A 9,787-nucleotide genomic window follows, 5' to 3' on the forward strand; every position below is an offset into this window, starting at 1 on the left:
GTTGAGTTTTTTTTATATATATATATATTAATTAGGTGTACATAAATTTTATGGGCAATTATGTCTTTTATAATAAAATCTCAAAAGTAGAACTTCTAAACAAACAATTTAAATTTACTTTCAAATATTAATAAGCACTTTTAAAAATATTACTCAAACATAACTCATTATTGAAACTCCATTTTATTGAACGGCTTTTTCTCAACCTCTTTTTCTAAAACTCCTTTTCATGTATGCATAAACCGAATCAAACGAAGCCAGTAAATCCGGGATTTAAGCCGTAACTCCGTAAATCTCGGATTTAAGGCGCGCACAAAAACCGTTTGGCTGGATTTAGCGTAAATCTGACTTAAATTCCGCTGTAAATCCGATAACAAACAGCCCCTCAATTTTAAATAATAATAACAATAATAATGCCCAAAATAATAATAATAATAATAATAATATTCACAGTCGCATACTATTCCCGGTATAGGTAGATGAGCAGAAATCTACACCGTTCAAATGCATATCGGCCACAAAATTATGACCCACGTGGACAAGCCACCACGCAAGTCTTGGTGGATTCCGGTTCGTTCCTTGTATATTCTATATATAAGAGGAGCGGAGCATCATTTCTAATAACAAGACCAAGAAAGGCAAATCCTCTGCTCTCGGGTCTCTCGCGTTCAGCCTCGCCCTCCGTCTCCACTGCGACAGAAAGGGCATAATGGCATCCATGGCCTCCAGGGCAACCTTCGCGCCGAAACCTTCGGAAGCGATCTCCTCCCGCGTCGTCCCTTTCCGTGCCACCGCTTCATCTTCCATCTCCTTCGAGGGATCTCAATCCCGAGCACCTTTCTTGGGCCAAGCACTCAGGCTTGCGGTTTATTCTCCGAAGATCTCTGCTCTCTGCGGTTGGAGGAGGATACGGAGAGATCCAAGGACGATCGTAATGGTTGCGTCCGCGGGCGGGGCGGCAAAGCCGACGGTGCTGGTGTCGGAGAAGTTGGGGGAGGCCGGACTTGAGCTGCTTCGGGAGTTTGCGAATGTTGATTGCTCCTATAATCTCACTTCCGAGGATCTCTGCGCTAAGATCTCCCTATGCGACGCGCTGGTTGTGCGAAGTGGCACCAAGGTGACGCGAGAGGTCTTTGAGGCGTCAAAGGGCCGGCTCAAGGTAGTCGGCAGGGCCGGAGTTGGGATCGACAATGTTGATCTGCAGGCCGCCACCGAGAATGGATGCCTTGTCGTCAACGCCCCTACTGCCAACACGGTAGCTGCTGCCGAACACGGGATCGCGCTTCTTACAGCCATGGCCAGGAACGTCGCGCAGGCTGACGCGTCTATGAAGGCCGGTAAGCTCTCTCTCTCTCTAACACAGGCACCTACACACGCTTGTCTCTGTTTTAATTTGCATGTTCTCTTGTGTTTTTCGTTCAGGCCATTAGGATCTAGATCTGAGTTGTTTGGAAGCGAATAGCATATGTGAGCTATTCTAGTCTTTATTGATGATTGAATTTTTTATTATTTGGAAAAGTGCGTACTAACCAGGCAGGGATTTGTTCTTTTGACGCGTACCTTCCACGTGTATTTTCATGCCATACCTGTAGCATCTATTCGGACACCACTGATTGAACTAAATGTTGAATTATCTGAAGCAGATCTGTAGACTTACTGTAATTATATTGTTGTTTGGTTTGAGATGGTAGTGTATTGCCATTGCAGGGGCTGCTAGGCATCCTTTAAAATGTTTAATGTGCCATTCACGAGATCTTATTCTCATGTTGATGATTATGTTAATTATTAAGACTGATTTGAACAATGCGAAGGAATTTCTTTGCATATGTCAATTTACTAGGCTTCAATCACTATTGATTTGTTTTTCTGTTAAATGTCACTAACTTCTTACTTAATTGTTCATTGATGCTATATTGTAGATCCTTTCAAGCTTATAGTGGAAGGCTACTACATCGGGGCTTTCAACTTGCTTCCTATTACTTAGGGTTTTCAATATTATTTAAGAAAATTAAACTATAGCCAATAATCATAGTGGGAGCTATTTATTGTCCAACAACTAGATGCTCTCTTAAGAATTTGAGACATGATCCATAATATCTGTTCTGAGCCTGTCTTTGATTTTTGTTCCCTTTTTGGCTCAAATATACATGAACAGTTTATCTGGCTGATAAAACCATACATCATGAAAATATCACATGTTATTTTATTCCTTGGTTATCATAGAGTGGCCATATATACATGAAAACTGGAGTATTTAAGCTCTACTTGTAACTTCCCATGGAAAATTGATAAGAATCCTTATGTTGACCTGCAAAAGCTCAAATTGATTCCTGCTGAATTCTTTTTTGTGGAAAGTTCTAAGTGCAATTTGAAAGGTGAAGGAGAGGTGTTTAGGCTGCCACGACTGTTTGGGCTGCTCTATGATTCTTCTTGAGATTTTTCTTTTGCGGGAATAGGTTAATCGGCAAAAGTACAGATGCACTGATGGTGAATCCTTTCAAAGAAAGGTTCATAGTGTTTGAAGGTGAATGAATGATGTTCATAGTGTTTGAAGGTGAAGGAGTGCTGTTCATTGATTTTGAAGGTGAAGGAGAGATGTTTAAGCTGCCAGGCCTATTTGAATTTGTTCTGTGATGCTTATGGAGAGCTGCCTTTAGCAAGTACTGGAATCTCAATGTTCTTTCTTAGGACAAGCTCATAATTAACTCTAATTTACCAGTCTTTTTTACAACTTGATAACTTTGGTCTTCCGTATTTCCTTCCTATGTATTTCACATTAATGCTATCTCTTAACCTTATTTGTTCTTCTTAAGCTCTCCATTCAAATGTCTGAAGATTCAAACTCTATTGTCCATGTTCTCTTTAATAGATACTACTTCTATGGTCTTTCTATGCAATCACTTTGTTTCTCTATCCTTTATAGATTACCATGTATCAATTAGCATTGTAACTTTTCCACACTCTACTTGGTTTTCACTCCAATCCTAGTTGAAATCATTCTACACTGAAAGTAGGCCTCAATTAGAGTTGCTTTTCAGCTGTTCTGATTTTTGAAAACCTGATATATAACCATTTTGATATGCTTAGAAACTTTGATAGAAAGAGCCATACAGATTTCCTGCTTCGTATGCACCTCATACCTGGCTTCATCACAATGGGCAATACACTAGTAGTCTAATTTTTCCATTCTCCAAGACAACCACAGTGAATATATGCATGCTAAGTAGCATTGACAATACCAACAAAAGCCTAATCTAACCAAACGAACCATAATCAAGTCCTTTACCTCTTATCTTGTATTGCTGGATATTATGTTGTCTATAGCACTTGTGTAATTGTAAAGGTCAATTGCAAAGAAATCCTTGTTTTTATTTAAAGTACTCCTTCTACTTTGAGATTAAGGTATTTTTGCACAGACATCAGTTACCATAATAATGAACTTTTTAATTATGAAAAGAATACCGATAAATATACTTTATGAAAACTGAAGGTATTTGGGCTATATAGCCTTAACCTTCCTTTTTTGCTGACGATAAATTTATAAAGTGGAGTAGTTTATATTTATTTGGTTCGATTAGTGCCCTTAACTTATGTGTAGAAATTTATTTTTTATATGCAGAACATGCTTGATCTGTTGGTGCCCTGTAATACTTCCATTTCCTTAAAGGACACCTGCTTTGCCTGATTTTAAAAGTGAAAGAAAACAAAATTGTAAGAACTGATTATTTCATTGAAGTTCTTTATGAAAAACTAAAGTGGGTTTACAAAGAACCATTAAAAAGATTATTCAATCGCCTTCATGATTTGTGTTTAGTTTGATAGCATTGTTTTCATTAAGTTGATCTGATAAATTTAGCATTATGCTTTATCGCTTACACGCACATGAGAAAATAAGAGGCTCATATTTATTTTATAAATAAATAATTATTTTTATTCAAAATTAATTTGTTGTTAGGGCACATTAGAATATACTTAATCAAGTGTGATGTTTGTTGTTGAATTTACTGAACAATTATAAGTTGGAGAGGTTGGATCGGATGGATAACTTCACCAAAACCTAATTACACGACAACACTTAACATAGTAAAAATAAAGATTTAGAGATGAATAAATTTCTATTAAATAGAAAGTATTTAAAAATTTCATATCAAAACCTCAATATTATTTCAAAGAATTTAGAAAATATAAATTCATTTTTCTTTTGTCATAAGTTTATAGAAATGATAGTCATTGTCTCTCTTTTTTAAGTGTGTTTGTATGACAACTAATGGTTGACTTAATGAATCCACATTTTTCGTTCGTTTCTATGTAATCTTCCTAAGGTGTTTAAAATATTATTCACAAATCTTTTTAAACAATTCATATCAATGTTATCTTAGGTGTACATCTCCTTCCTAATCTTCTCAGACATTAATTTTATCCACTCATTTAATAGTTGCATTTTCTACCCATTTTTGTATATATTCAAACCACCTAAATTAATTTTTAAGTATCTTATATTTGATAGATGTCACTCCAACCATTGCTTAATTTGTCTTTCCTAGATTTGTCATATTCGGCTTAACATTCTCATTTCTATGATGCTCAACTTACATATCAATGCTATTTTATTGCTCTATATCTGGATCCATACAGATCTATATCTGGAAAAAGGATTCATGTAGCCGACCCAATAAAGGTTTGTTGTTGTTGTTGTTGTTGTTGTATATCTCGATCCATACAAATTTGTTGGCTTAATTAAAATATTGAACATCTTCTTATTCCAAGTTATTCTTGATGAAATTCTCTATTTTAATCACCCAACATTAACTTGAGAAGTCATGTCCATGTTTATATGCCCATTTTTTGTATGATAATTCAATATAACTAAAATCACACTTACTATCACTTTTTCTTCTAATCATAAAGATTGGTAAAAATTGCATTATATATTTAGTTTTTGTTCTAGTAATTATAATCTCTATTGTCTAAATCTTTTCTTCTTTATTCTAACTTTTCACTTATATAAAATATGTTTTACATGTAAAAGCATTTTCTTAGTTTCCCTCTCTTCCTTGAAAATTAAATAACAAAAGAATTGGAGCAGGCTTCATTTTGAAATTGAGAACCCTTCTCAATTTTTGACTTTTGAGTGGACTTTCTTCATCTGTCATGACACCTTGCATTAATGTCAGATCAATTGATCTCATGTCTTCATTTGTTTTTTGTACGCTTATATTAAAAAAGAAATTCGAAGAGCTTCATGTTGAAAAGTACCTCTTATTGATTGTTAATTTGAAGTTGGGCTTAATGTATAGATAGGATGAAAGCAGAGTTTCTTCTAAAAACTATAAACATAATCAGCACGTGTTTTATGTGCTCTATGAAGGAAATAATTTTATTAAATTACTGAATTATGATTTATTTATTTTCTAAGAATGTTTATGGAGAGATAAAGTTGACTAAGAAAAAAAATTACGAAATGTCAATTTTTTTTTTTCCGTAACCCTTCGAAACATTTAGTATTGACTCTATGACATCTCATAAGTGATTATGTTCTTGTCATTGGATTATTTTGCTAAAATGTTTCAAAACTACGTGATGATCTATATATTTTTATGGTGTTGGTCAAAAAATTGCTCTGGGTCAGATATCAATCTGTGAAATAATGCTATTTATGAGATATTTACCTGAATTTGGGGAAATTGATGAAATTTTTCGTTTTACATTGTACGGGATGTTTAGAGGTCCTTTAACTAAAGAAATATTTCAACGTGAGTAATAGCTTTTATGAGTTTAAAATTTTCTTTTGTTATGAATAGCTTTTGGCCTTCTATTATTGTTGACTCTCAAACCGTTTGTTAATGGGATTGTGCTTTCAGCAGCTAACAACCTTCTAACTAACAGGAAAATGGCAGCGTAACAAATATGTTGGTGTCTCCCTAGTAGGGAAGAACCTGGCAATTATGGGTTTTGGAAAAGTTGGTTCAGAAGTTGCCAGACGTGCTAAAGGACTAGGAATGCATGTCATTGCTCATGACCCTTATGCCCCTGCTGATAGAGCTCGTGCCATTGGTGTAGAATTAGTATCATTTGATGAAGCCATATCCACAGCAGATTTTATCTCACTTCACATGCCACTCACCCCTTCAACCTCTAAAATTTTCAATGATGAAAATTTTGCAAAAATGAAGAAGGGAGTGAGAATTATTAATGTTGCAAGAGGTGGAGTAATTGATGAAGATGCCTTGGTGAGGGCCCTTGACAATGGAACTGTTGCTCAGGTACTCTTCTACCATTTTGCTTGGTGTAATAATGCTAATTTTTTCTTATAAGTGGAAGTCCCGGAAAACTTGCAAACAGAAGGAAAAGAGAAAGGATCCTGAGATCTTTCTGAGGTTAATGATTCTCTGGTGCACATGTTTTTGTGCAATGGCAGAATTTTATATATCATTATGCGTGACACCCAAAAAAAAAACATTTGCTTGCATATTTCCTCTGATATTCTTTACTGCCTCAAAAGCATTAACAAAATACATTCACGATACATTTTCTGTACTAGAATGAATTATATCTATGGATTGCTTCAAGTAAATAACATACCAATCAAATTTTATGGATTTGCTGAGCATCTCAAGCAATCTTATTGTGTATATGTTTTAAGGATAAACTTAAGGTTTCGTTTGGGATAGTTTTCTTGCTATTTTATAAAGATGTTGTATAAAAAGTAACTTTTCAAAGTTTTTGTAGAAAGTAAATAGATGATAAAGTAAATAACTTTTCAAATTTTAGTTCTTAAGGTTTCGAGAAAGTTGTCCCAAAGGAAGCCCTAGAATGCAACATTATAAGTTTTTCCAATATATTACTTTTTTTTAAGTCAGAAGGCTTTGAAATTGTTGTCAGCTCAAAATCTATGTTGAATACCAATTAATAGATCTAATGATCGGAATTTTCTTGGTTAATACTGTATAGTTGATCCATACTTCAAGCAAAAATATTCTCATTAAGACTACTACAACAACAAGAAGAACATAAGACCTTTATCTCACTATGTGGGGTTTGTTACATGAATTATTTTGCTCTATTGTGTCTTGTTCAGAGTCAATTTGTCATTTAAATCTAATAAATAAATTTCATTTCTAATATTTTCTAACCGAGTCTTTTTAGATCTACCTCTACCTTTCTTAATATAAGTCAAATCTAATACATCTGTTCTCCTAACCGGGTCATTGGAAGGGCGCCGTTTTATGTGATCAAACCGTCTAAGACGACTCTCTCTAATCTTATTTGTCATTGCAGCTACTCCAACCTTTTCACATAGTGGGATAAAGGCTTTTGGAGTGCGATAGATGGAATTCTATTATGATTGTCGATTAAACAATATGAAAGTTTCCTGCATAATGTTTCTCGAGTTACTGAGCATTCTTCTGGTGTGCTTCACAGGCAGCACTTGATGTATTTACAGAGGAACCCCCAGCAAAGGACAACAGGTTAGTGCAGCATGAGAATGTTACTGTTACTCCCCATCTTGGAGCGAGCACCACCGAAGCTCAGGTGTGCAATTTGGTCAAGATTGAATGAATGAGTTAGATATCTTGATAGAAATATGCGTGTACTTTCACCCATTATCTAATTATCATGAGAAATTTCAGGAAGGTGTGGCCATTGAAATAGCTGAGGCTGTGATTGGGGCATTGAATGGTGAACTTGCTGCTACTGCCGTGAATGCCCCCATGGTTCCTTCTGAGGTAAAATCGACAATATTACTACAGAATAACTTGATCTCTTAAAATAGCTTGTGTGAATTAATATGTGAAGATTAATATTTTTGCACACTACTTCCTTAAATCAGTTAGAAATTCAATACAGTATGTATAGAAGCCTGATTCTATGTTTCCCCTGCTTATATTCTTTCTTTTTTATTTGGTTTATTGAAAGATTTCAGCCTTTGGCTTCAACTAAAACCTTCCCAACAACAGTTAATTATCAGAACCTTTTAGCTCATGCACTTTTATACCATATTTAATTGTTCTTATGACTTCAAGAAAGAATTTATCAGATCGATATTCATCTTGTAAGGGCATCTCCAACCTAAAATCCCACCTTTCACTCTAAAATGTCGTGATTTTCAACTCCAATCGAACTTCATTTTGCGTGTTTCTTCAAAGGTAACCGTCTTTCTCCTCTTTCGCGCATTTCTTCTACAAATCCGGTTGAGACAGAAAAATCGCATAGGTGAACAGTGCAACGTCAATATTGGCGTCTCACTGTTCACCCTCCACTGGTTAGCAATTTTTTTGTCGTTTGAATGGAGCAAACTAGCTTCGCCTTATAGTCGTTTGGAGTTCGATTGGAGATGCTTTAACTAATCCCTTGTAGTTTACTTGTTCAAGTGGTCATTGTAAATGAAATCCTATGCCGCATGAAAAAACAGCCTTGTTGGCTCTACTAATATGATGAACTTGATCCACCTGGTTATTGTTTTGCATGGAAACATATGATTACTTTTCTTTGGGGCTGAATGATATAACATTGTTGATGTACTAATAGACTTCCTTTTCTTGAAACTTTTTAGTTAAAGCTCAGGCTAACCATGCCACTTCTTTTATTCCTAGGTTTTGTCCGAGTTGGCCCCATATGTTTTATTGTCAGAGAAGCTAGGTAGACTTGCCCTGCAGCTTGTAGGGGGAGGTGGCGGCATAAAGGGTGTGAAGATTGTGTACACATCAGCTCGAAGCCCGGATGACCTCGACACTAGAATTCTTCGCGCCATGGTCACAAAAGGTATCGTCGAGCCAGTATCAAGCGTTTTTGTGAACCTTGTCAATGCCGATTACATCGCCAAGCAGAGGGGTTTGCGCATCAGCGAAGAGCGAGTATTCCATGACGGCTCGCCTGAAATCCCGCTGGACTTTATCCAGGTCCACCTCGCAAATGTCGAGTCCAAATTCGCCAGTGCCATATCAGACTCTGGTGAGATAGTAGTGGAGGGCAGAGTGAAGGATGGGATTCCACATCTCACAAGCGTAGGCTCATACAGTGTAGATGTCAGCCTTGAGGGAAATCTGTTACTCTGCAGACAGATTGATCAACCTGGCATGATCGGTCGTGTGGGAAGCATTCTTGGAGAAAACAATGTGAATGTTAGCTTTATGAGTGTCAGTAGAACTGCACCTCGGAAACAGGCAATCATGGCCATAGGTGTTGATGAGGAGCCCGAGAAGGATGTTCTAAGGAAAATTGGTGAAATACCAGCGATTGAAGAGTTTGTCTTCCTGAAGCTATAATAGAGGAACCCTTTCCGTGCCTCACATGCAGTTCATTGACGAGTGCTACATTTTTTTTTTTTTGAGGTACTTTGCAAATAATAATGAGTTTATAGTCTCAAGGCATTACACACCATTTGGACTGTCATTCTTCATGCAGTCCCTAAAAAGTTTACTTCTGATTTTGTAGCAGAAACAAAAAATTTCGTTTGCTATGCGAGTTTCTTTTCTATTATGTGGAATGTTATTTCTTTGACATATTTTTAATGCTGGAATGTAGAACAGTATTGTGTTTATATGAATTTATACATTGATTGTTGTCTTTGTACTACGTTGTATTGATGGGTGTGATTTTATCGAGGGAAAAATACTACTATATTAATATTTTTATGATATATTTTGGATGAGATGGATCGAGATGTTATTAGGGCAATTAGTTGGTTGATTTACTTGATTGAAATGTCAATTGCTTGAGAAGAGGAAGGCAAGCAATGTTATCGAATTCGTCGCTGCTGCATCTCCCAAAGTGCCTCTTACAACAA

The 9,787-nt window shown here is 35.9% G+C and overlaps 1 protein-coding gene across 1 annotated transcript; it reads left to right on the forward strand.

The window, feature by feature from the left end:
• Window positions 1-628: 628 nt before the first annotated feature.
• Window positions 629-9,505, forward strand: LOC110096817 (D-3-phosphoglycerate dehydrogenase 3, chloroplastic). Its single transcript, XM_020822939.2, has 5 exons — window positions 629-1,337; window positions 5,887-6,263; window positions 7,423-7,533; window positions 7,632-7,727; window positions 8,595-9,505. The coding sequence occupies exons 1-5, from the start codon at window positions 710-712 to the stop codon at window positions 9,264-9,266; spliced, it is 1,884 nt and encodes a 627-aa protein (XP_020678598.1). The 5' UTR covers window positions 629-709; the 3' UTR covers window positions 9,267-9,505.
• The last annotated feature ends 282 nt before the right edge of the window (window positions 9,506-9,787 follow it).

This window comes from Dendrobium catenatum, unplaced genomic scaffold (genome assembly GCF_001605985.2).
Source record: "Dendrobium catenatum unplaced genomic scaffold, ASM160598v2 fragScaff_scaffold_1676, whole genome shotgun sequence".
Classification (NCBI taxonomy): Eukaryota; Viridiplantae; Streptophyta; class Magnoliopsida; order Asparagales; family Orchidaceae; genus Dendrobium; species Dendrobium catenatum.

Bases quoted from the DNA above. Each gene is read 5' to 3' on its own strand.
- LOC110096817 (XM_020822939.2), top strand. From the start codon at position 710: ATGGCATCCATGGCCTCCAGGGCAACCTTCGCGCCGAAACCTTCGGAA. The intron at 6,264-7,422 runs GTACTCTTCTAC...TGTGCTTCACAG, and splicing joins ACAATGGAACTGTTGCTCAG to GCAGCACTTGATGTATTTAC. The intron at 7,728-8,594 runs GTAAAATCGACA...TTTTATTCCTAG, and splicing joins CCCCCATGGTTCCTTCTGAG to GTTTTGTCCGAGTTGGCCCC.